The 25,484-nt window shown below is 47.4% G+C and overlaps 1 protein-coding gene across 1 annotated transcript in view; it reads left to right on the top strand.

Moving 5' to 3' along the window:
- The window catches only part of LOC106488559 (sodium- and chloride-dependent GABA transporter 1-like), a 54,023-nt gene that overhangs the window by 5,189 nt on the left and 23,350 nt on the right, over positions 1 to 25,484 (top strand). Inside the window, exons 3-7 of the mRNA XM_013947421.2 lie at positions 2,081 to 2,101; positions 4,274 to 4,379; positions 18,515 to 18,861; positions 24,194 to 24,325; positions 25,037 to 25,137. Of these exons, the coding sequence (XP_013802875.2) occupies positions 4,330 to 4,379; positions 18,515 to 18,861; positions 24,194 to 24,325; positions 25,037 to 25,137 (630 nt within the window). The 5' untranslated portion in view covers positions 2,081 to 2,101; positions 4,274 to 4,329. The remainder of the gene's footprint in view (positions 1 to 2,080; positions 2,102 to 4,273; positions 4,380 to 18,514; positions 18,862 to 24,193; positions 24,326 to 25,036; positions 25,138 to 25,484) is intronic.

A 25,484-nucleotide genomic window follows, 5' to 3' on the forward strand; every position in this document is an offset into this window, starting at 1 on the left:
TTTGCTCAAAGAACCAGTCCTGGAAGGTCCCACTCTGTAGCCCTGAAACAAAAACTTCTCCCTTTCTTCATCTTTCTTTTAAAATGCTGTTTTCTTGGATAACTAACTTGTTTGCAAGCTGTTTATGAGCTATTAACATGGGAGTGTACCAGTGATGATCTACAGGGCTCCCACGATACCCACAACATTCGTCTCTGCTCCTTGACATGGTTCAAGACCTTGTCTGCCGTTCCCTCAGAGGGAGACCTGTGTCTGTGATCCTGGACTGGCTGTGGGTCTTCCTCTTCTGCCATCTCCTCTCTTCATCTTCTCTCCAAGTCTTTGCACTTGCCCTGATGACTGTGATACCTGAGGTGGGCAGTGATTACACTGTCTTTGTTAACATCTACTTCATTGCCTGGCTTGCACCTCACCACCAAATCGGTTCTCTTCCTCCCCACACCTATGGCACCTTTTTTCCCACACTCATGGGCTTTGGAGGTGCATAGCACTGAACACAGCAGCTCAAGTGGTTTGCAATAAGGTTTCCTCTCCCTGTGGGAAGGTGTTGGAAGATGTTTGTACTGGGAAGTGACTTAAGCTATACCAGTATAATTGAACTTCAGCTGATTTAAAGCATCTACCTTCGAGCTTTTATCTGCATAAGCCTCTTAGTAAAGAGGGAAAAAAAGTCATACTCTCTCCTGGCAGAGCTACACTAATGGTGTAGCTAGACCTAAGGTCACATTTACATTTGAAGTTTGGATGGTTTACTCAGTATGTGATTTCAGTTAAATCTTCCAAAATATGTGTGGACACTTCTATTTATGTTCCTTTTACACTAATTTCAATTTATATTAAGTCCACCAGGATCAAGTTTAAGCTAAATTGAACACAGTGTTACTTTTCACACTGCTTTTGGAAGGATTAGAAGAAAAACAGCTAAATCATCAATCCCTTGTGGAAGCTGTTTCACTGATAGAAAGATGTTCCAGTTTTTTAACTACACTTAGTGAAACAACCTGTAACCACAGGTGTACTTGCATCAATGTGACTGTGTCCACCTATTACTTTAAATGGTCTTTATACTGCAACAAGCATGCTTACAAAGTGGGTTGTTCTGGTTTAATCTAGACTAACTGGTTTTGATTTAGATGAACTACATGGGTTGCTTATGTGCAGAAAAGATAAGACCTAACAGAGCTCCCTGCACTTTCTGTCAGTGGATAGGTACCATAGCCCTTGGGTCAGTGCCTGTTAGAAACCCTTTTCCCTGCAAAATCCTGAGGCTGGTGTCTGTGACAGCTCTTGCTTCTGGTCCTCGCTTCTTAGTTATTACCATGATCAAACGAATAGGTTGGGTTACCCACATGCACTGATCATCCTCAAATGCCACTGCCAGCTTTACTGCAATTGAGGAAGGAAACTTTATGATGGTATAGCAGTATGAGCTTTCACTGTTCTTTACCAGTTAACAAAAGCCACAGGCATGCTATTCTGGGTGAAGCAGTATGTTTTTCTCCTCTCAGAAACATCCATATTTATATTCTTATTTATTTCTACTGAATGCAAAAGTTGATCACATACCTAGAATTACCTCACTGAAACAAACTGGAGGTGAAGGCTCTTCATTTAGAGAAAGGGTAGGAAAAATGCTACTGTGACCTCTTTTGAATAAACGCATTTTCTTTTAGTGGACTTTTCTTTCTCTAGTCCCTAATATCCCCCCTTCTCCCATAACACATCTCAGGACTTGTCGGATTGATCTTTATTTTGTGCTGGAGTGCTTGGTCCTTCCAGTGTGGATTGTGTTACCTGCTAACTGAGAGCATGGTGATAGTGAGTTGTTAGCAGAGACAGTTTTTCTCCTAAGTGTTTCTCAGCCACATGAGTTAAGCTGATGTACACAGGAGAAAGAGCAGAAAAAAAGCTGAGCTTCAGAGAACTTGGCTGTTTTTCTCAGCTGATGAAGTCTTCCTTGCCATATCTCCAGCAACATTATCTTACTCATTCTCCAGGTCTCTAGAGTATTCCAGGGGAAAAATTGAATAGGGAGGTCCTGAATAAAAGTGTTCCAACCAGATTTATTTTTCTTTTGCAGGTCACCTTTAATCTCTACCAGGTAGGATATTACTTTTCTTTTCTTGTTTTTATTTTCAGTTTTGTTCTTGCTATATTTCTTTGTGTTTTTACTTCCTCCACCATGTTGTTCTTTGTTTTTGTTGCTGTGATTTAAAAACACCCTGTCTTTGAAACAAGTAAACTTCAAATGAAATTGTTCCCAAGGGCTCCTAGCAGCTGCAGGGGCAAGTGGCATAAATGTAGTTTTAAGAGCAATGGGTGAAAGCAGCTGTAAATAAACCTGCTGGCTGTGGAACTTACTGGCCAGATTTCCAGGGAAGGGATGTTTTGAAGCTCAGTGCCCTGGGAGTGGGGCTGGGGGTCCATGAAGAATTACAAACGCATGGGGCAAGACCTCTCTGTATGCCAGAGGACTGACTGGTCCCAGTTCAACCGGGAGAGATCACAGAAGGTGTCCAAAGCCAAGACTGGAAGGAGCCTTGGCTCTGGCAGCTTTCATGGGGAGAAGAGATCAGCAAGGGCTGGGAGATGATTATTTTACTGAATATTAGCAGCCTGACCGCTACTGACAAAGCAACCGTAGGACACAGTCCCCCAAGGGAGTTTAAATATGCCTTCTAGGTTAGCAATTTTCTAGAGCACTTGTGGGCTGAAGCTTGGAGGATTCAGCACAGGAATTGTCATGCTTTACCTACCCTTGTCTTACAGGCTTTCCCTAAATTTACTGTACTGACCACTGTTTGAGCAAGGGTGTCTTGGGCGGCTTGGCTTTGCTTCTCAGACCAGACTGAACCCTGAGCCCAGCCAGTCAGGAAGGATGGAGGGAAGTAAGCTTGGCCTGCAGGGCAGGTTGGCAGGATTGCTATGGTTGCCTAAGAGAAGGCCATGCTTTAGAGCAGGCTCAAGAAAGCAATGCCTGCCAGACCTACAGTGCCAGCCAGCTCAGCTTCCCTTGGGAGCTGGTGGGAATCTTAGTCAGAGCCAGGCAGCCTAAGAGATGGTAGCAGCTCTTTTCAATGAGTGCAGCCCTCTTACTCTTTGCAAATTATCCTCGAGTGATTATACCTCTGCTTATTTTGCAATGATTGTGCTAATGATTTTTGCAAATGAATTTTAAACCAAGAGATGGCTAGCCTGATTATTTGGCTGCTTTTTCTGCTGTCATCACATCCAATATCTGCTATTCAGAAAACACTCTTTGCACTTGTGTTTACTCACCCAGATTATATGGTGAGGTTGGGCTCTTTTGCTGGAGACTTCCCAAGCCACCAAAAGCTTTGGAGGTGGCAGTCCAAATGCTTCAAATGCAAATACTCAAGCCAATGCGTATTTGTCTGAATATCTGCCAAGCTCCCATTTTCTGTGAACACTCTAGTGAATAAAAATTCAGTCTCATGAATGTTAATGGACAACAACCAACAGAACAGTTCCAAATCCCACCCTTTCAAACAAATTCTGCTTCTCTTCTAAGGCATATTCCCAAATTCATTTGGGTTTACTGGTCCATGTCTAGTTCTAGCCAAGCATGAAACATCCCCATCCTCTCTTCTTTTCTTGGTTCTTTCTTCTGGAAAAGAGAGGGGTTGCTTGTGTTAGAGTGATGCTGAGAGGAATCCTTGCTCCCCTGTGCCTTCAATACCCACTGCATAGTTCTGTTTCTAACTCACACAACTAATGTTTTACAAAGAACGTCTGTTGCTTTCAAACTCATTTTTTACTCCTTCAGTGGAAATTGCTGCCTTGTGGCCTGCTCTCTGTCGAGGCCAGCAGTATATGAGGTGGTGAGATAGTCTGTGACGTTTCCAAAGAAAGGACTGGATGATTTTGCCTACTGAGCCTGGTGTTTCCATTTTAACTACTGCAGTTCTTAGGTGTCCCTCAGTTAAGACCTTGTGGAGGACTATAAAAATGCTTATAAAAGGCTAGTTCCCTACTGTGATTTCAAACATGATTTCCCCAAGAAACTTAAATGTGTATGTATGACTAGTTGCCCAGACTTCAGAAGGACAAGTCATGGGCCTAAAGACTGGTGTCTGGCTAACCCAGAATGAGAAAGAGCAGGTGACACATCCCAGCAGTGGCACCTGGTTCATGTACACATGAGGGCATCTGCACCTACATGGCTAGCGTGACCAGGAACAGTACCTGGCAACTCCTCGCCTGCTCTGCAAGCAAACTGCTACAGTCTCTCACCTATTTTTTTTTTAAATAGGTGTCACATCAGCAGTAGAGCTTGAAGAGAGACCTGAAGACCAACAAGGAACAGTGATGAACCAACACCAGGTGTGGAGTGATCAGGAAGCAGTAAGCTGTGAAATGTCCGTAGCTGAATTTTCATTCCTTTCGACAAATGTAAGCCAGAGGCTTTGCTATAGCTCCCTACCAAAACTGCCATTTGCAAATAGCTGTTCTAATTTGGTTTGGTTGGATGAAATAAATCTGACCTGGTAACACTGTGTTACCCTCAAGAAAACCTTTTCTGGCCCGGGGCCTACAAGACTGCTGCTAAGCAAGCCTGCCAGCACAGAGAGAGCTAAGCTTCCTAAACAGTCTAGTGCATTTCAGTGCTGTGCCCTTTCATTCCCTGGGAAATGGGACAACACCACCACTGTGAGTCTCGCTTTCCCCAAGATTTGTCAAGAAGCTCTCTGAAATGCTGCAAGTCTTGAATCACAGGGCAAAGGCTTAATCTCACTTCTGAGAGACTCAGTTGGGAGTAACTCCAGCAGAGATCCACTGCTGTGACGGGCGATAATTGTTTTCCTGTTCTGCACCACCTCCTCTGTGTGCTCGCAGGCCTGTCCAGTGCTGGCTGCACTCACTTAAAGGCAGAATGGATTTTTGCAGGGAGCGGGGGCAGCACAGCATCTTCACTGGCTGTTTTCTATCCCAGACAAGAGTCTGAAGGAAAGATTTCTGAGACAAATGCAGTCTAACTCTCTTTTAATTTTATTAAGTGCTAAATAAAAGGTACTCGAGCTCACAGAGCTCTCTGGTAGAGGATCAGGGAGTCTCTGCCAGCATCCACAGCTCATTCTCAAAAGGGACTCTCACCTACAGCATCTGCTCCAACCCAGAACAGATGCCTTTTTATCAGGATGCCTGCAGCTTGTTTGTGGTGCTCCCTTTCAGCATTCAGACCCTCCTGGGTTTACCCAGTAGAAGGATTTTTTTCTCTCCATTCTCCCTCTCTTCAGCCTTGCTTGCCCTTCTGGCACCAACGTCTTTTTTCTTTGTCTGATGGCCAAAATATCTTATTAGGGGTCTTACTGTCTCTTCCATACTCCACTAGTGCCTGCTTAGCTTGAAACATGATTTTTAAACAAAGTTCATTGGAAAGATACTAGCACAAGGATGGGACCATGCACAACAGCCCAAGGAGGACTCGGCAAAGATTTAAGCTAGCATATTTTCCTTCCCATCCAGATGGTTTAAGGGCTTCTACAGATGAGCTGTGGTAGGTTTAACTGTGATGGGTTACGACGTGTGATTCTCTGCTCTGAGGGGGCACGTGGGATCCGTTAAAGAGGGTGGGTTTTGCTATTTCCCTTGGGGCTGTGTGACATGGTTGAGGAAAAGGCAACCCTTCCCGTTGGGTGACTGCTTCAGTGGTGGCAACCTGTGGCAGTGAGAAGGACAGGCAAGAGGAGTCGGCATTTTTTAGGCTCTGCCTGGGTAGGTACAAGTAAAAGCTGAAAGAGCAGCAGCATGGACAGCTGGCACTGCTCATATGAAGGGCTCTATTTTGCTGAGCTCTTGTAGCTTGACTACATTCGTTTGTGTGCCCAGGCCTGCCACTCTGCACTTCTCCTTGCAGCTGGCTAGTGGCATGTACTATGTCTCACCAACAGCACGTGCTTCTTCTCAGGCTCACAAGCACAACGAGGGAACTTGGTGGGGAGCTGGATCCCCCCCCAAGGTCGTCTTGCATTGTGAGTAATAAATTGTGTGGGAGTGCCATGGTGCCCTCCAGCCTGCCTGGGCACCCAGAGAGCTGGTGCAAGTGCCCGTGCTTGGGATGAAGCAAACACTTCTCTAATGGGGGCAGGAAGATGAAGAAAATCCAGGTCACTGGTTGTGTTGTCTCTGCAGCGTTGAAAGCTGCTAAATGTATTTTTGTCACTAATTTAGGCATACCTAGCTCTGCATTCACACAAAGAGAGGAGCTGTTAAGTGAAAAGGTGTCATTTTTGCAGGTGATCTCTCAGCAGAATTATACCTTAATTCACTTGTGCTCCTTCCCCAGTGCCTCTGAAAATACTGCTGTTAATGAGGAGGTGCTTGCAGAGTAGTCAGTTCCCTTGCACTTGCTTTGAGAGAGACTTCTCAATGTTCCCAGTGGATGCAGATTTTCTTGAGCCCTGGAAAGAAAGGAAAAGGAAAATAAAGATTCCGGGCAAACCCTTTTAGAGCCAAGAATAGGATTTACACATTAGATATCTGTTTTTTCACATTTGGCTCCTTTCTTTGGCTAGTGGCCAAGACCTGGCACTTCAAACAAAACATATATCTCTGCCTCTGCCTTCCCTCTCTCACCCTCAAAGCCCAAACCGCAGCCAATAATGCATCTGACTGGGACACCATGGTGTCCTTCAGGTTGAGTTCTCCAGAGCCTGTTTGCCCTTAGCAGGGCTGAGCTCTCTCAAGCCTGGGCCTGTGTAATTGCTGCATGAGAAAGGACTGACGTCTGAGAGAAGCAAAGGCACATGGACAGAGACCTGTCTTGCCCTGGTGCACAGTGCGCTGGACCTCTGCATCCTCTGTGAGACTATGGCCAGCTCTGGGTGTGGAGGAGAGGGAGACCCCTGCCCAGCTGCAAATGCAGAGGGCAGAGGCACACAGTGCCTTTAGCAGAGCCCCTCACATTCTGCTGCAGCTGGCCCTGCAGGCACTGCTGCAGCGGCACTGCTGTGGTTCCTTGCAGCCTGCTCACCTGCAGCCTCCTCCCAGCACGATGCAGTGCCAGGCCCTGAGCCCTCGCTCCCTGCCCTCCCTCTGTGCCCTTGAAGCCTTTTTTTTTCTCCCAGCGACCTGTACGGGCAGCATTTTTTTCTGGTGGCTGTGGAAACCTGCCTCCCCCCCACATATCCCCCTTGACATGCAGAGGGTTGATTTGACTGGACGTGAGCTCAAAGCTCATTAAGGCCTCATCGATACGGGCAATGAGAAGCTGCACGGGGTGAGGCGCAGGGAGCAGGGGCTGTGGCAGGAGGGGCTCATACCTCCCCTGGGTGTGGAAGCCTTTCAGTATGTGCCTCCCTGGGCTGGCGGCCCCTTGAGCAGCTCCACGTACCAGGAGGACCTTGACGGGCACTGGGAGGTAGGTGCGTCTGCTGGGAGTGAGCGGGTCCTGGTGGCAGTGCCTCCACGACCTGCCACGGAGACCTGAGTGCTGGGGTGGTGGCTGGAAAAGAAAACATTTTAACAAGGAAGGGAGAAGAGTTGCCTGTCCCCATGAGCGGGTCTGGGGCAGACCAAAGAAGGGCCCACTGCTAACAGGTCCTGTGCCCTCCTCCATCCTTGTTGAACCAGATGTAGGACTCCGCACCTCAGAGGACAAGGAAGAAAGGAGGATGATGTTTTACTTCTCAATGGATGCTGTAGAAGTGAGCAACCAAGTGGGCAGACTCGCCAGCCTGGTGCTTGGTTTAGGCAGTGTGAAGCAGGCATGCTGCCCAGCGTAGGAGCATGTTTTGCCTGTATTTACCCTCAGCTATGCCACTGCTATGCCTAAATTTCTTCTGCTGTCTGCCATTGTGACTGGTATTTCAATTGTCCTCTTGGCCAAGAAAGATGCCAGTCACCTGAGAAGGCAGCATCCGTCCTGGCTGATACTGCTGTGCAGAGTAAGCTTGATGCCCCTTGGTGTAAAATGGGATGCTGCAGCCATCAACCTCCACTTCAAAATGCCCCTCTCACTGAGCAGTAGCCTGGGCTGGTGAGGATCACTTTCTGTCACAGTGGAGAACCTATGCCACTGACAAACATGTGGCTAAGACACAGGGAAGAGCTTGGGCAACAGGAGTGGGGCTGGACCAACAGGCAAAAGGATACAGGGAGATGCTGAGAGAAGTCTAAATTTCTTACTGAGCAGTGCAGGCCTTTCTTCAACTCTGTTTCAGCTGAAACAGTCCTGCTAAGGTCTTTGTCACCTCCTGGTCTGTCAGAAAGCCCCTGAGGTGCTCAGGACCCATCCCTGGGTTCATTCTGTCAGAAGGGCTCAAGGTTGCTCAAAGTCCAAAGGGCACAATTCACCACATTGTGCATGGTGCTCCAGGGCTGGCTGAGGAGGTCCCTGCTCCCTGCCCTCCTGTGCACAGCAGCCACTTCTGCTCCCTGCAGGAAACCAATATTGACAGGCAGGGTGAGGGAGATGAGAGAGGCTCTGGAGCAGCACCAGCAAATGGCATTGAGGCACCTAAACGTGGAAATCTTGCTGGTCGCAGTCCTTGCTGTGATTCTGCTGGTGTCTGGTGGAGCTCTCAGGCAAGTTTTAATTTCAGTACTCCTCTTTCTCTTTTCCACCCTCTCCTTCCAAGAGACACTCTGCTGCAGTTCAGGATTGTGTGCCAGGGAGAACAAGAATCAGACGTAAGACATTTAACTGCAAATGTGTTTTCTTCTTGGGCAGCTTAATGGCTACAAGGAGCAAATGACTGGCACTCTTGTACTTAGGATGGACCTCTCCATGGTGCTGGGTCCCACTCATTGGGGAAACAACATCCCAGGCTGCAGGTGACAGACGTGTCTGTAGGGCCCATGAATGGGACGCTGCAGTCCTCCTCTGTGGAGCCCAGTGGTGCTCACACAGGAGATGCAGTGCTAGGCCCTGGAGGGTCAGGGCATGGGTAATCCCTGTTACAGCACCTCTATGTGAGCTCGGGCAGCTCATTGCCAGGTTGCTGTGGCTCAGTTCTCCAGCTGAGACATGGAGACAACAGCATTTCTGACCCCTGCCTTGTCAACTGATATCACAAGCCCTAGGGGAAGAGCTAGTCCTTCACTGCCACTGTATAGCACTTATTGCAATATCGGTAGGGGGAGGAGAAGGAAGCTCAAGGTGCTAAAGTAGTAGAAAAGATAATATCCAATTAGCTGCAGGCTGATCGTAGACAGTGGAGGAAGTTGTCCTTACCAGGTAATAAGCACATTTCCTGGAATATTTCCAGGGACATCTCAGCCAAGGGGCAGCTGGCTAACAATGCTTGTGCATGGTTCCTGCAAAGAAGCTGGCTCTGGCATATTGTATTTTCCACCCCCCAAAAAGCCACATGAACAAATGGAGCCTCACAGCACCCTCAGGGCCCTGGGGTGTTACTATCTCTCCATTTTCATGGAGAAGGAGAACAAAGAGTTTGACATCTGAAAGTAGGATACATTTCCTTTCTGCCTTGCCTGAGTTACAGCAGGAAAACATTGCTGTCCTCTTTGCCATGAGGCTCTGGTCTTTCTCAGAGCTGAATACATGTGCTTGAGTAATGCCAGGCAGCTTTGGAGGTGCCGTGTTTTGAAAGAGCTCCTGGTCTAAACTGAGATGGTTGAAGACTCCCTGGCTCTTGATGCATTTGGTGGCTGCCATGACCCTGTCTAGGAAGGGCAGGGGGAAAGATTGTTTTTTGCTTCCTCCCTCTCTCGTCTGTTTGCCCCTTTGTGGTTTCAACTGACTAGAGGAGCAGAGATTTTTGAGCCAGTGCAGGAATTTCACCTGCTCCTCTCACTCAAGGAGCAGTGGACGCTGGCAGGTGCAGAGCAGCCTCGACTCACCTGTGCTCTTGCAGATGGACTGTGCCCTGGCAGATGCTCAGCAGCTTCCTCTGCCTAACAGTGGGTGAAGCCACCCCCGGCTCTATGCTCCCAGGCCACAGGGGGATGTACGCCATGGCCAGTCCTCTGCTAGGAAAGATGAGGAGAGATGACTCCCCTGGCATGTAGGAAACTGCACTTTCTGGATCATTCTCACACCTGTTTTGGTTTTTGTTCCTTGTCATTTTTTCCTTTATTCATTTTTTCATTATTAATTTGTGGTTAAAAAGTCCAAGGTGACTTTCTCAAGTGAAGTACATCATTTTTCTTTGCAAGACCAATTTTGCCCAGATCTCTGTTCTGTGACTTCATTAAAAAAAAACAACCCAGCAAATAACCACTGAAATGTCTCTGGAGATGCATCAAATCCAGCTCTACATATATAAAATTACTACTTCTCCCTCCCTCATAGCACAGCCATGCCTTATGCACAGCACTTTTGACTCCTCGCCAGACAGGGAAACTTGCCTTTGCAAATGCCAGGTCCTGCCAAGGCTGCTGCTGAAGCCCAGTGTTTGAGCTAAAAATCTCAGCTCAGGGGCCCAGTATTGGCTAAGGTAAAGGCCAGCGAGAGCTGTAAATCACACTGGACCATCTATAGCTGAATTGCCACCCTGCAGCTTCTTTGCGGGGAAGAGCTGAGGAATTGCTGGAGATCAGCGAGACTGCTGGCCCAGACGGTGGTGGCAGCGACTGAACAGGATGCTTGGCTGCAGTAAGAATAGAACAGAAGATATAAGGCAAGTGCAAAAATTGAGTGTCACAGCTCAGCTGAACTTGCACTCGGTGTTCATTTTTAGACACTCCTGTCCTGGTGCTGTTCTCACGGAAGTCACTGGAAGTTTTTCCATTAGCCTCCCTGGAAAATGATTGTCCCTTACCAAGGAATAAGACAGGCAGCTCCTCCAGCCAATAAACATTATTCCTGGTCTGTGCAAAAAAACCATGGAAGAAATATGGGCAAAACAGTAGTTTCTGTCCTAGAGGAGGAATAGCGAGTTGGGTTTTTTTTCTCAGCAGAACTAAAGACATCTATTTTTCTCTTCATAATTTCCTTTGTCACTCCGTCTCTCATTACCTGTCCCTATGACAATGTTCACTTCCTCTCTCATTTCCCCCAAATCCCTCCAACCACCTCACCCTCAGTGCTCCTATCTGTCCCCCATGTCTCCAAGCTGCCCTCTTGGGAGCTGCCTGCTTCCTAGCTAGCCCTGTGCTGACTCGCCGGCTGGCACATGATGCACAGCAGGGACTGCTGGGCTCATCTCACTGCCTTTTCAGGGTAGCAGCACTCATTTGAGTCTCTGTCCTCTCTCCAGCCCCCCATTCTCAAGATACTTCATCTCTTTGAGACCTATGCTCGTTTCTCAAATATGGTTGGAATTGACCAGTGAGCTCAAAGAGTTCCTGGGGTTGGGAATAGACAGATGGATAGACACTTTGGATAAGAAAACCAGGCTAATAACGGCTGGATTGCTTCAGGTGGGGCAAGAGAACAAAGTAGTAAAAGTGTGTAAACTTCTGGTACGGTAAAACTGGCATCCCGGTGTGCCAGCTTGCACTATACATGAAAAGGGAAATGTTTCTTAATTTAATCAGCACATTTTAAATGGGCAGAAACAGGCCTTTAATCTTTTTAATGTGGTAGTTTCACCAGGGAGGATGGAGACAAATGCCTTTAAGCTACTTGTCTGTCTTTTCCAATCTTGAAGCCAGCAGAGGATCAAGTAGCTGCTTATGTTTTTCTTGGAGGCTGGTGTGACTTGTGGCCTGGTGCTGGGCTGTGTGCTGGTGTGGCAGGCTGGGTAAGGTTGGGTGGTCTGCAAGAGCTGAGGAAGGGCTCTGCCCACTCTCCGCTCTCTGGGAAATCCTTCCTATGCCCACCCAGAGCTGTTCTGGTCCTTTTCTGTGCAAGACTGTTGGAGATTAGAGTTTCAGCACGGCCAAGGTCTTTGGCAGATGCACGCTGCTCATCTTTGGCATTCATAGCTGTGAGATGATCTTTAAATAAGGGCATTAAAACAGTTTAATGCTTCTAAGGAAAAGCACAGAGGCTACATTATTTGTGTCATTCAGCTACAGATTAAAAAAAACACACACACACACACACACAAAAAACACTGCTTTCCTCAGAAGTGTGAGACAGAACCAGCCACCCGAGGCAGAAGTAACAGTGGTAGGTGAACCAAGGTCTTCTTTAGTATTTTGCTTCACTTCCAGATATAGTAGTATAGTTTCCAAACAGCTCTCTCGAGCTGGAGAGAGCCATTAGTTCTGCTCATGCGCAAGAGAGCAGGGCCTGATCTGCATTGTAGCTGCTTCCAGCTGCATTTTCTGAGTTTCAGAGAGAGTTACCTTCCTCCTGCTGCAATGGAGAGCAGGAATTTCCCCTGCACGAAGAAGAGCTAGAGGATATTTAAGTGGGCCTCCAAAGCTACAGAGGAGATTGGGATAGCTGACCCAATTCTTTCTGTTTACATAACGCAAGAATTAAGGTGTCACTTGACAAAGTTACCAGGTGGCAGACTGGAGCCAGAAGCAAAAGCTCAGAGGTTTTCCCCTCTGTTTTCCCTGAGCCATGAGAACCCGCATCCCTTCCAGTTGCTGCAGGACAATGCTCCTGGCTGAGGGCTGCAGCACCAGTAAGTCTCACAGATGGAGGGTTTCCAGTCTCACAGACGGGGGGGCTCTAGATGTATTCTGGACTCGCTTCAGCATCCTGCTTGCCTAAGGAGTTATAAAACACTGCCTGTCTCTGCATCGTGCCCCTCCCTCCTTAGCTGGAGAGTGTTTTGGTGTGATGTCAGCCAGAGCTAACCTGCAGCACTACCTGGAGAGATTCAGGTCGTGCAGGGCTGCTGGCAGAGCAGGGAAGCTGAGCAACAGCCAAGGGTCAGATGTGGACCTCAGCAAACCAAATGCCATGCAGGAGAGTGGAAAAGGAGGGTGGAGATGGAGGGCAACCCAGCAGCTGCATCTCGTCTTAGAGGCGGCTTATTTTCCTCTCATGTGCTTTATTAGTACTAATTTCTCTTGTAACCAAGCAGGCACATCACTTCAGGGGAAGGACAGATTAAAGACTGGGCAGCTGTGGGTCTCAGCCTTTCCCTCAGTGTGTGGAGTGCTTTGCAAAATGCAAGATCTGTCTGTTTGGCTCAGCTGGATATGGAGACCCTGCTGAGGGTGGCAGCCTGCGCTGCTCCTAGGAGGGCTCCCAATGTGGAGGAGGCTCCCTCCCTGTCACTGCTGTTGTTGGGAGGAGGATGAGGAGCATTGGGCACTGGCCCCAGCCATCCTATCATGCATGGGGTGAGGAGCTGTTGCAGTCTGCAAATCTTCAGCTGGCAGCTTGTGAGATTGGGGAGGGAGTTTTCCCTGTGATGTAGTCTGGCTTCCGGGCATGTTTTTAATCTTCCTCAGAAGGGTCAGGCATTGCCCAAGTCAGGAGATGGGCTACTGGGTGGATGGGGGGTATTTTGGAGAACACAGTCAGATGCATCCTGTATGTGCTTTGGCTGTACACTCAGGGACAGGTTTGGGTCTGGAGGGGGCTTTTCCCCAAACATTTTGGAGTTTCTGGATGTCCTCCCACCCATGGTGCCAGAGTTCCCTCTTCTCCTTCCTGTTGAATGTGTTTTATGGATGACGGGAGAACCCCCAGGTTCAAAAAAATTCCTTTAAAAATGTATGATTGAGGGTTTTTTCAGACTTACACCCTCCTGCCCTGCCCCCCCCACCCCCAACTCAGTATTTTTTTTCCCCTGTTCTAAAGAAAGCAAGTATTTTCTTTACAAAAGACATTTGTTCAAAAACATCAGCATCCTGGTAAAAGTCTTGCCAGAGATACTTTGGCCAGACCTAGCTGCACCTTCACTGCACTACTGCTTTGCAATTATTCAGTCACAGGCTAGTGTTTGGCTTCATCTTCTTTTCCTCACGTGAGACATAGCAAAACACTCAGATGACCCATATTTGATCTATGGTGCACACCGTTGCTTTTTGAAGGCTCTGCTTGTCCTGAGAACAGCTCAGCAATGTCAAGGGTTTCACAGATGCAGGAAGCTCAAACATATGCTGCTTCTGCCATGAGCAGAAAATCAGCAGAGAGTCTGTTGTGGCCTGATCAGCTGGTCAGGGCTCTAAACAAGAAGTAAGAGCCTTGGGGCTACTTGTCTGTCATTAAAATGGTGTGCATGGAAGGAAAAATCTAATTGACTGAACAACAGCCTGCGCCATGTAATTAAACTAATTGTGGCTCTACCTGCATGGGTCAGAAGTGATTTGTGTGGTTGTTAGAGCACTGACAAATAAAAGGTGCAGAGGTGTGAAAGTGTATTTCACATGCATTTCCACATGTAATTTTGCTGTTTCGTTTCAGGCAATTTTATGCCCTTGAAATTTTGGTTTCTGTCAAATTTGAGGAGACTGTTAATATTTCACACTGAGGCAGGGGAAAGCAAAAAGGTCACTGCTGTTAACAGTTTCAGTCCGCAGCATCTCAAGTGGAGGCAATACATTTTCAGGGCTATTTTCTTATTTTAAGTGAAGTTCCTCAAAAAAGGAGGCAAAGGATTTTTTTTTTTCCCAGTCTCTACTTCAGCCCAGTTCTGCATCCACTGGGGACCATGCAATTGTTTTTATGGAGTTAAACAGCAGAAGATCAGGCCTTCCAAATGACTCCTTGAAACTCAAGTCACTGTTTCACTGCCATGGATTTACATTCTTAGCTTTCGGCAATTACTTTGAAAATCCTAGCTTCAGTTTATGATGTATTTAGAAGAAGTTGCAATCAGAAACCTCCTGCAGTGTCATGTTTAAACTCTTTGACCTTGTTTTCAGGACCTTGCAAAGCACAGCCCACCTCCAGCTTGTAACTCTGCTCTTATTGATTATCATTTTTAGTCCTTTGGGCTTTTTGCTGTGCCTGAAGTACTGCGTGCTTTTCAGAACAAATAATGTGACATGACAAAGAGCTGTTGAACAGACCCTGCTTTCTGTAGGCTGTCAGCACCGAGCAGAGCCCCGCATTTGTACTGAAGGAGATCCATGTGCCTAGTGAGACAGTTGTTGCATTTTGTCCCAGTAGGACCACTTGTCTGGTGCCTGCTTTCATTTCTAAATATGAGAGTCAAACACCAAGCCTGGGAGCAGCCAAAGCCTGTTCTTTTTCCTGGTATTTTTCCTGTGTGTCCAGGGAATGGGCAAGGCCCCAGCCAGGCTGAGGGATGTGTGTGGGCCCTGCTGCCATGGCTGTTCGGCAGCTCTCAGGGCTGCTGAGCCCTGTGGGGCTATCTAGAAGGCAGGGCCCTGGGAGCAGCCCTGTCCAACTGCTCTTCACAGCATCCTCTGTCCTGATAGAGGTTGGACTTTAAGTTGTCTGCTCTTGGGTGCTGGTACTTGGTGAGCAACTGAGACACCTGGAAGAAGATGTATACTAAATGGTGAGATGGTGGTCTTCCACAGCCTGGCAGCTTTTCAGCTCTTTCTCAAAGTGGGCCACATTTCCTGTTCCTCTGCCCCTCACTGAGCATCACCCTGCTTTGCGGTGGAAAGGGAAGGGCAAAAGAGGACATGCCAAGGGCTAGATGTCTCTTTGATTCTCACAGTCCTTGGTCACAGGGAAAAAGTCCACCTAATGCTACTAAACCCCAAAATGCAGGTGCAATCTCTAGCTCAGGAGGCTGGGTATGCTAAGAGAAACAACACCCCATACTTGTGTTACTGTATTCCTTGCCTAACCCTCTACCACTGTCGGGGACAGGACAGTAGGTAGGTTGGACCTTCAGTGGGTTCATTTCACTGTTTTTCTGTTATGTCTCTTGGCTGTGGAGAAATTTCTGTAAACCTAGTTAGTGTTTGGCACTAGAATAGAGTTTATTCTTCCAGAGCTGGAGATGAAGGAAAGACCTGGCTCTCAGGTAAGAAGAAAATGCCAGTATGGTCTGCTGCTCCTCTGTCCTCTGAACCCCAAATGCCTGAATTATGGATATGATCCTTTCATTACAACATTGCTTGAGAACTGTGAAGGCAAGAAAGAAAGAGCACAAGAAAAGCAGGATTTTTTTTTCTATTGAAGATAGCAACTTACATACTGTTTTTTATCTCAGAAAAAATGAGTCAAAATGGCTTCTGCTGAACCTAATTTGTCTCCAGGCATAGCTAATTATCCTGACTTAGCCCAGCTCTGAATTATTCCCAGGGGTTTTGGTGTTATTTCTTCTGTTTTGATTTATAAATTGTCTTTATTTTACTTTCCTCCTACACATTCAGTACAATCTTTTTGCTATGTGCCTTACTGAAGAGCCAGGAATTGGTGCAACAGTGCTGTCGGAGAGTGCAGGACAGAAATAGGATCCATTAACTAAAGCCTTTGCTTTGGGTGTCCGGAAAAGCTCTCTTTCTGGCACCTGTGTGGTGGGCTATTTGAAACTGGCTCTTCTCACCAAGGGACTTTTGTGTGCTGTCACTTCTGCGTTTACCTGTAACCACCCTTCAGCTATAAAGGAGTAGTGTGGCTCAGGGCTGCCTTTGTAGATGTAAGGGCTTCGGTTACAGCCTTTATCCTGCAGCAAGAAGTTTTGTGGCTTCTCCACTGGCATATCAGAATAAATTATAGTTATCTTCTGGTTCAGCCATTTTCTTTACAATTGATACAGTTTTTCTAATCTCAACAACAATTCTACTGAGGAAGAAAATCTATCTGTTGTAAATTATGGAGTGTCAGTTGTAGTAAGAATTGACTCCTTCAGCCGGAGCTTAGGAGATCCAGCCCTGTTCAGAACACTTTAGAAAAGTTAGTTAATGAATACTTGCAAGCTTCTCACAGGACAAATAGGTGCCATTTGCTTATGAGATGAGACTGACAAGAGTAAGTAACTCAAGTAGGTCCAGCTTTAACGGCTTGAGTGTGCTACCACTTCATGGCATTGTTTTGTTTCCTGATATCCACTTGATATGCATCCATATGGGAATGTTTTCATCAACAGACTTTTCTGGAAGATTGTAATTCTGTCACCATTATAGCTCTTGAAGGGGGCTTAAATTCACCCTTGTGTAAAATGAGCTGAGAACTAGGTGAGATCAAAGGCCATTCTAGCTCCAAATCCTGTCTTCAGCACTTGTGAAAGGCAGGCAGTGAAGGAAGAGAATAAAACCAGGAAACGTATGGAGTAAGACTTCCCTAGAATACTCCCTCAGCCTCCAACAACTTGAAGCTCAGGAATTTTTCTGAAGTAAGGATGCCTCCTAAGCGTAGCCCCTGATTGATTTTTCTTCCATTATTTTTTCCATTGAATTTCTTTTGAAACCATGTAAAATCTCAGGATCCACAGTGTTCAGGACTGGGGAGCTTCACTGTATAGCTATGCATTATGTGGAATATCACCTTTTGCTCTTTTTGTTCCTGCCATCTGCTATCTTGATTTAATTCCCTGTAGTTCTCGTGCTAGAAACAGTGAACATATTTTCTATGACACTGATACATTTATAGACCTCTGTCAGTCATCTCTTCTACAGGACAATAAATCTGAGTTTTAGCCATTCTTCATAGAGGAGAAGTTCCACGCTTTTGAGCATCCTTTTAGCTCTCCTCTGTGCCTTTTCTAGCTTTCCAATAACTTTTGTGAGGGGGAGATTTGCACATAGTTTTCGAGATGTGAATGCAATATGGTTTTATACACAGGTATGAGAATGCAGTCTGTTATCTCTTTCTTTCTGAACTGTTTTGGTGCACTGGTTACACACTTCTTAGGGCCTCAGGTCAAGGGAAAAATTCCTTATATTTTGGGTCAGATTCTTTTGCTTAATCCTCAGGACTTAGTGGGATTTCGGTGGTCCACAAGCTGCCTCTATTCAGTAATGAATATCACCTGAATATCACCTGGTGATTACGGTATTGCACATGGCCTGGTGTACAAGGAAGCATGAAGCAGATGAGAGGTTTCCTCATGCCAAAGGGGCAGTCCCTACGTTGTGCTATGCCCACCCCTTAGAGAGCACTGCATGGCCCCGATAGCCCCACCTCCACTGCCCTCTGGGATATTTCCATGAAGCACTCACAGGAATCCCTCTTTCAGGGCAAGGGATTCCAATTTGGGTTGTGTCCATATCGGAGGTGCCATTGCAAAGTTATGCTGCCCCAGCCAGGCATAGACCTGCTGGTGCTGGACAGTCTCTCTCTGGCAGACCCGTGGTCTGTACAGTCTGTTTTGGGCCCTGGACCTGAGGGATGTGACACCTCAGGCACTCTCATCTTCACTGTCACTCAGACATGCTAGATATAGTCTGTCCCTGTGGTGGTCACCTGCAGGCAGTTCACTGCTATGACTTCCTTGTATGCGTACTTGTCCTGCAGCTTTTCTTACAGAAGAGGTGTTGGGATAAGGGGGAGATGAGATAAGAGGTGAAGGGTTTGCTATACATTGGTAATAATCGGGCTTGAAACCATTGTTAGCACTTTGTGTGAACAAGGCTCGTTGTTCAAAGGGAGCAAAATTATCCTATTTTCATCCCTGGAGAAAGCAGTGGGGATCAGAGAGGCTGCTCTGACATGCGCAAGACTATCTGATGAGTCCACCTCAGCCCCAGTGCGGTCCTTCCCTAAGCCCAGTACACTAACGGAGGATAATTTCTCCCTTTACTTTTTTGTCAGGAGCTTTGCCCAGCCCTCCCCATTTCATCTGAGCTTGGCTGGGATTGAGGCTGCCATTTCTGCACTTCCAGCCCCTAAGCAAGAGCAGCTGTGTACAAAAGCCACGATGGGCAAGATGGACAACACTTCTGTTGAGCTGAACTCTCCTTCTGAGGTGAAGCAAGCAGCCCTGGAGGAGTCGGAGTGCATCGCCCCAGAGGCTGTGAGCACCAAGAGGAAGAAGGAGGAGATCCCAGACAGAGGTTCCTGGAAGGGGAAATTTGACTTCTTGCTGTCCTGTGTGGGCTATGCCATTGGGCTGGGCAATGTCTGGTGCTTCCCATATCTCTGTGGCAAGAACGGAGGAGGTGAGAGTGGAATGCTTGTACTCGCTCTACCCTGAACAACCTTGTTACTTGAATGGGCTTTCGTTTGCTGTGAGTCTAAGGGGCTGGTTTCCTGGCTGAGTGATCTCTCGTAATGTGAGTTAAGCCATGTGGAGACTAGTTCCCATAGCCTGTGGCTTTACTGGCAAGTGCAGATTGGAAAGAAACAGCATAAGAAATATAAAAAGAAGTTTGAGTTTTGTAAAGCTTCTGCCATCCAAATTTGCAGGGCTACAACAAAGAGCGTCTGTGGACCTCGTGTTTTACAAGGAGAGTATACATATGTACGCATGCACCCAGCTGGATTCTGGTAAGTTCCCAAGGAAAACAGGTCATATCTGCTAACAGTGGGTTTCTCTTCAGTCTAGGGTGTTCTCAAAGGGTAACCATTTTTGCCTTTGAGTTTGGTTTGTATTTCTGAGGATGTCTGATTAGAAGCTTCACATGGACCATAGCAGGGCCATGTAGAAATATATACATCATGAGTGCACACACACATATATAAGGGTCATCATCTGTATTAACAGTCTTTGTGCAGAGCTGTAGCTAACTTTCTTCACTGTTGTAATAGAGGCTGGTCTCTGCTCCCCGTGTGTCCATACTCTCTTATCAGATACAAAATTAGTGTGAGGTGGTTCCCAGATGAGGGTAGGAAGAAATAGTAGCAATGTTTTGTATTTCTGGGCAGCAGTAGTTTCACTGTAGGAGGACTTTCAAGGAGTCCTACGGACGGAAATGAGCTTTGCCTTACTACAGCGCTGTGAGAAGGGTCCCAGTTATAATCTCTTTTGCAAAGACTGGAAAATTGAGTCCATGAGAGGAGAAGGCTCTTGGTGAAGGATTTTGGTAACTATATGATGCAGTTGGTAACAATGACCTTCTCTGTGGATCACTAGTAGCAGCATTTATGACCCTTTTTTGCCCCGCTACATCTCCTCTTTGCCAGTCTTTAGCTAACACTTTGCCAGTCCCTTGCAGGGCCAGAGAAAGGCAGGCAGATGGAAACAGTGCTGGGCTAGAAATCAAGAGATCTGGGAGATCAGTTCCCTGCTCAGCTACAGACTGTCTGCCTGACTTGGATCAGGTCAAAAAATACACCCTTGTGTCTCAGCTACCCTCTGTAAAGTAGGCTGTTTCTTCATCCTTGGCAGGGAGGTGCTTTTGTGAAGGGGAACATGCACCTGCTTTGATGTTAGTTGGGCAGAGAGCTCTCTCTTCTCCTCCATGCCCACCTGTCTCACTGGTTTTGGCTCTGTTGCTAACATGACCTTCTCTCTCTGCATGAAATGCTGCTCACTTCCTTGAACCATTTCTTAAACTTCCCACGCGGAGTCCAGACTCCTCCTCCTCACCTTTAAGGCTATATATATAAATTTAGTAGTGTCTGTGAGTCTTCCCATGTTGCTCTTTGCTTCCCTCTTAGCTCTTGCTAATAGGTTGCTCAGAATCCCTTTACCCAGTGTCACATTCATTCATGCTGCTCATAGGGTCTCTGTTCACTCATCTACTCGACACCTTTTCTCTCTCTTTCAATTCCCCTTCAAATCCCCTTTATCCCTTGCTATCGTGAGTTCTCCTTAAACACAGCCCACTGTCTCCAGTCCATGTTGTAGGTCATGTAGGTTTGCTCTTCTCGTTCCCCCTTGGAAAGAAGAGACAGGTCTAGCTCCTACGCAACCATCTGCCCATGTAGCTCCACGGCATTTAAGGGGATTTTGCCCCTTTCTCCGAAGCACGCAGAGCTAATCCCAGCTGGAGGCAGGACAGTATGTAGGCTAACAGCTTATCCATTTTGACAAGACAGTTTCTATTTTGGTGGGTCACTTTGTACAGGGGCGTGAGCATGCAGCTGAGCCAGGCGAGGTTTGGAGGAGTCAGTCAGAGTCTCGTAGGAATCCAGGCTGCCCATTGACGGGGCCAGCGCTGGTTTGCCACTATTATCAAGCCATGTTGTGGCCCCTCACTGTGGCACTCCTCTTCATACAAAACTAGCCCCGTGGCTAAGTCACAGCACTGGTGCACGAGAGGCTTGGTTTTTAGTGTAGACTTTGCTCTGTGATTGCTGTGTGATCTCAAGCAAACCGTATCAGCTCTGTTCATGGCTCAATCTCTTCACACACAGAGGTGGGGATGATGATACCTATAATTAGATGAAGGCTGTTTCGAAGCTAAAATAAATCCTATTTGCAAAGCTAGCTGAGATCCTAAGATGGATGTGCTGTAGCAGTGCAGAGTGCTATTATTAGCATTAGCCACGCAACACAGGGCGATCTCTGACCTGGCAGTTGCAGGCGCGTAGAGGGGTCAGCGGGCTGTTAGTGAAAACACTGGACAGATGAAGCAAGGGGATTTGTGCCTGGCTGCACTCAAAAGCCCTGCGTTGCGCGACAGTCTGCATCGCGCGCTCCTCTAGCCCCCATCTGCTCTGGCTGTTTCTGCAGCCAGCAATGCCAAGCCACGAGCGGAGGCTGCTGATGTCTGAGACAGGCAGGAGCACTGACGCATGAAAGCGTCACTCCGAGCCGATCCAAAGCGGCGAGGAAGGGCCAGACAGGGTCTGATTCGCAATTTGGTGGTCACATCCTCGCGCTGCCCCAACGGAGGCACCTCCAGAGCGGAGCAGACTGCGGGTGGGATGCTAATTATAGCGCCCTGCACGCGCGCGGCTCGGAGCGCAGCGGCATGGGCTGCTTCCATTACGCACAGGCAAATTGAACTGAATGGAAATATTGTCGTTTCGCTTACCGCTGTCACATTGTATCAGCTCGCGGCTGATTTGCTCTGCATTGTAGTCGAGCATGTAATTAGGAGATATTTGCCCTGGGTACGGCGGCCCCGCGCAAGGCCTATCCGCTGCTCGGAGCAGGCTTTACCCAGAAGTGACGCCTGGGCTCTGTGCTGGCTCTGCACAGAGCCGAATGGGCCCAGCTATGACTAATGCTCCAGCCTCTACACTGATTTCTAACCTCGTGCAAGCCTTTTGATGGCAACGGGATTTTACAGGGCTCTAAATTGGTTCAGTAGGTGCTAAAAATTGCCTATGAGATCCGGAAATTGAATTACTTGAGAGAGGAACATTTCTTTAAATAAGCAGTGTGCACTTTGCATTTACACTTTGAGGCTCTGACCAAAGTCATGTAACTGCCTGTAATGCTCAACTTCTAATTCGTGGGCAGTGTTTGCTGTTACAAGAATTAATTACTATTCCTTGCTGTATGGCATTAGGAGCTGGAGACTCCAGATAGATTTGGGGCTGCACAGCAAGTACTAGGAGCTGTATGATCTTTCCCTGCTCCCAGCAGCCCGTGCTCTGAGCAGACAAGATGGACAAGTGCTATTATCTGTTTGGCACATGGCATTTGCATGGAGGTTTGGACTGAGCCAGGGTCAAAAACAATATCATTTGTGACAGGGCCAGGAATTGAAACAGATCTGGCGTACTAATTTTCTGTACAAATTCCCAAGCTAGTTTCAACTCTGGCTGCTCAGCATCTGAGCGTGTTATCGGTGCCCACTCAGGGACCTGGCCCACTAGAGTGGCTTGCCATTGGCAACAGTTCAAGGCTGCAGTCTGGTTTGCAGTTTTTCCTCTATTCTACAGGATCTTTGTCAAGCCAGGATGAATGACCTGGATCCAAAAGTTTTTCTTTTTTTTTTCTTTTTCTCAATAGTCCAATAAAACCTTTCACCTACAAACTTCCCTGGCCTGCTGCACACAAAAAAAATGCAGGATTGTCAGGGCAGTGGCCAGACTTCATCAGGTGCTTGCATGGAAATGAGCTGAACACTGTGATCGCTGTTTAGCTCAGTCTCCAAACTCTGCAACGAGGCAAAATGGTAACTAGACAGTATCAGTGGCCCGGAGGTCTGGAGCTGGCTCTGGCTCCCTGCAACATTTTCTGAGGGACTGGACCTCACCTCTGCCTTGCAGGCCGCTGTCGCTGACAAGAGCGCTGTAATGGACATGGAGTGGGCAGCACTTTTCCCGCAGTGTCACTTGAAGTTGCTTGCTCCTCCATGCAAGGCTGCTGTTGAAGCTGAGAGCCTGTTTGTTTTTTTTGCCAGCTTGCAATTCAGGCTGATGGTCATCAAGCTGCTGGCCTAGAGCATGTTTTCTCCCTGCTGCCTGCTGCCAGCTCCTGTTGCATGGTGCCTGCTGAGGACTCCTGTGCCACCAGCGGGTGCCAGCCTCTCCCGGCTGGGCTCAGCTGCCCATTTGGCAAGCAGGCATACTCAGCTGGGTGCCCCCGAGCTGGCGGCCCCAGCTGCACCACTCTGCTTTCTCACTGCAGAGATTAGCTGAGGAAGCTCAGCCCTGCTGGCCCACAAGCTGAGCTGCGGCTCTGCTGGGTCACTTTACTTGCTGGCTTGATGTTTGCTTTCCCATTAATATCTGAAGAAGATGACTCAAACTGACAGACCATCTCCCCCCTGCTGATGCAGAGATCAGTGCCATCCCAGACATTGCCAGCTGCTTGTGAGCAAATTGAAAGTTCCTGCTCTCTGCTCAGCCAGGATCTTCTGCTACAGCTTGTCCTCCTCAGAGATGATGGCATGCTCCAGAATATGCCCTAGAAATCTGGAAAATGAGCTCTGTCCCACCTCCTAGAAGTCAGGATGACATCAACATGTATGGCCTTTAAATCACACAGCCAGGCTCACCTATCATATTTGCTCATATAGTGATGGAGTGCAAGTAACGTCTGTACTAGATGGCTGCACTACCTCACTTCTAGCAATGAGATGGTTTCCATAGTGTCCATACAGAGGAATAATGCTTTCCTCAGGATTTCTAAGCATAAAACCTGGGAAAAGGGAGGGGTGTGTGTGGGGGTAAATATAGGGTTATTATGTGAGCATACACAGTCTTAGCCACAGCTTCCTTAAAACACTGAAATGGCTGTGAACGAAGAAAGTAGTGGCTAATGCCACATGCTCGTGCACCCTTTTTCCTGAAGGTGAAGAAATGGGTGCTGTGGGTAAGAGAGAAAACGCCAGCGAGAACCAATGTCAATTTGGGGCTTTGGGGTTTGTTGTCAGATTGGACTTAGCTTTGCCAAAATGTCTAACTGAGGCTGGCATCACACAGCTAGTGATTACATATATATGTCTCATAGTGATATGAACACATGAGGGGAGGGCAGTGGAGATCTTAGTGGGAGACTGACTAAGCATACTAACTCCAGTGTCCAAGCAAGTCATGATCCAATGGATGCCAGGGAAGTGAGAAATCTAAGCTGGATGCATTTACTTGTTGGTAAAATGGGGAGGGATGTATCCTGGAGCTCCCTGATAACAACGCATCTTCTTTCAGGGGCCTTCCTCATTCCCTATTTCCTGATGCTGGTGTTTGCTGGGATTCCTCTCTTCCTGCTAGAAACTGCTCTTGGCCAGTATACCTCAGTGGGTGGACTGGGAGTCTGGAAATTAGCACCCATGTTTAAAGGTACTGTACTGTAAGTTTGTGAAGCTGATGGCACATAACTAACTTCAGACAAAAAAAACTTAAATGGTTTAGGAAGTAAGTCCCTGGGGACTAGGGTGGGGTTGTAGGTCAGTGATGAAGTTGCATCTGATTTGCTCTCTGGCATTTATGAGGTTATCCTTTACTCTTCTGCCAGGAAGCACTAACATAATTGTTCTCTGTCCAAGCAGTCTTGCATGGTGACAAAACACCTTATGAGCAGCAGGGACTTCATGGAGGGGCTCTGATTGCAGAAGACCTGTCCCAAGCCCCTCTATGTGGGCTCACTTAAACTGCATGGGAAAGCTGTAGATGCAAGATGTGAACCTGTTGCTGTGTCCAGAGTAACAGCAGTCTAGAAAATAGTGGTGCTAGTATATACTAGCTTTGTATTTAGGAAAGAGCACTTCTGTCGGGGAAATGACTGGACCCTGTTTTCATGGAGCTCTGTCCATAAAGTCTGCAGGATACTGAAAAAGAACACTATCCATGCCATGGAGATGGGTGGGTGAGAAATGTGGTGGAATAAACCTCCCTTGCTGGCCAGCGAGCTTAAGGGCATAGCACTGCTGTGCAACGTGCTGCATCTAAGAGCTGGGCTGTCACTTGTTCTAGCCCTGCCATGAAGAGAATTGTAACAGAGTGGTGTCTGGGAAGAGCTGGGCTGATGCTGCTCTCTGCCTCCTTTCGCAGGCGTGGGACTGGCAGCTGTGGTCCTCTCCTTCTGGCTGAACATCTATTACATTGTTATCATTGCCTGGGCACTCTACTATCTCTTCAGTTCTTTCAGCACGGTGAGTCTCAGATGTTTCCTGGCTGTAACAGGTCCCTACTCCCTGTTTTCTGGGGAAAGGTGTTTTTACCATGAAACACACAATAATGGCATGCAGTTTGTGCAGAGAGTCTTGGTCAGCACTATGCTGGGTCCTTCCCTTAGAGGTTCCTCAGCTCCGGAGCCAACTGTTCAGCATTGGCTGGTACAGATGTTCATTTTTGGAGAGGATGGTCCTTCCCTTCTCTTAGAACTATTCCCCCCTTCACATAAAACTTTTAAACTCATCTCGTGTCTCTATTGTATTTCTAAGCTATGCGAATCTAAGAGCTGCACGTTACAAAGCTGTTTTTTGTCACAACATGTTCT

This window comes from Apteryx mantelli, chromosome 1 (genome assembly GCF_036417845.1).
Source record: "Apteryx mantelli isolate bAptMan1 chromosome 1, bAptMan1.hap1, whole genome shotgun sequence".
Classification (NCBI taxonomy): domain Eukaryota; kingdom Metazoa; phylum Chordata; class Aves; order Apterygiformes; family Apterygidae; genus Apteryx; species Apteryx mantelli.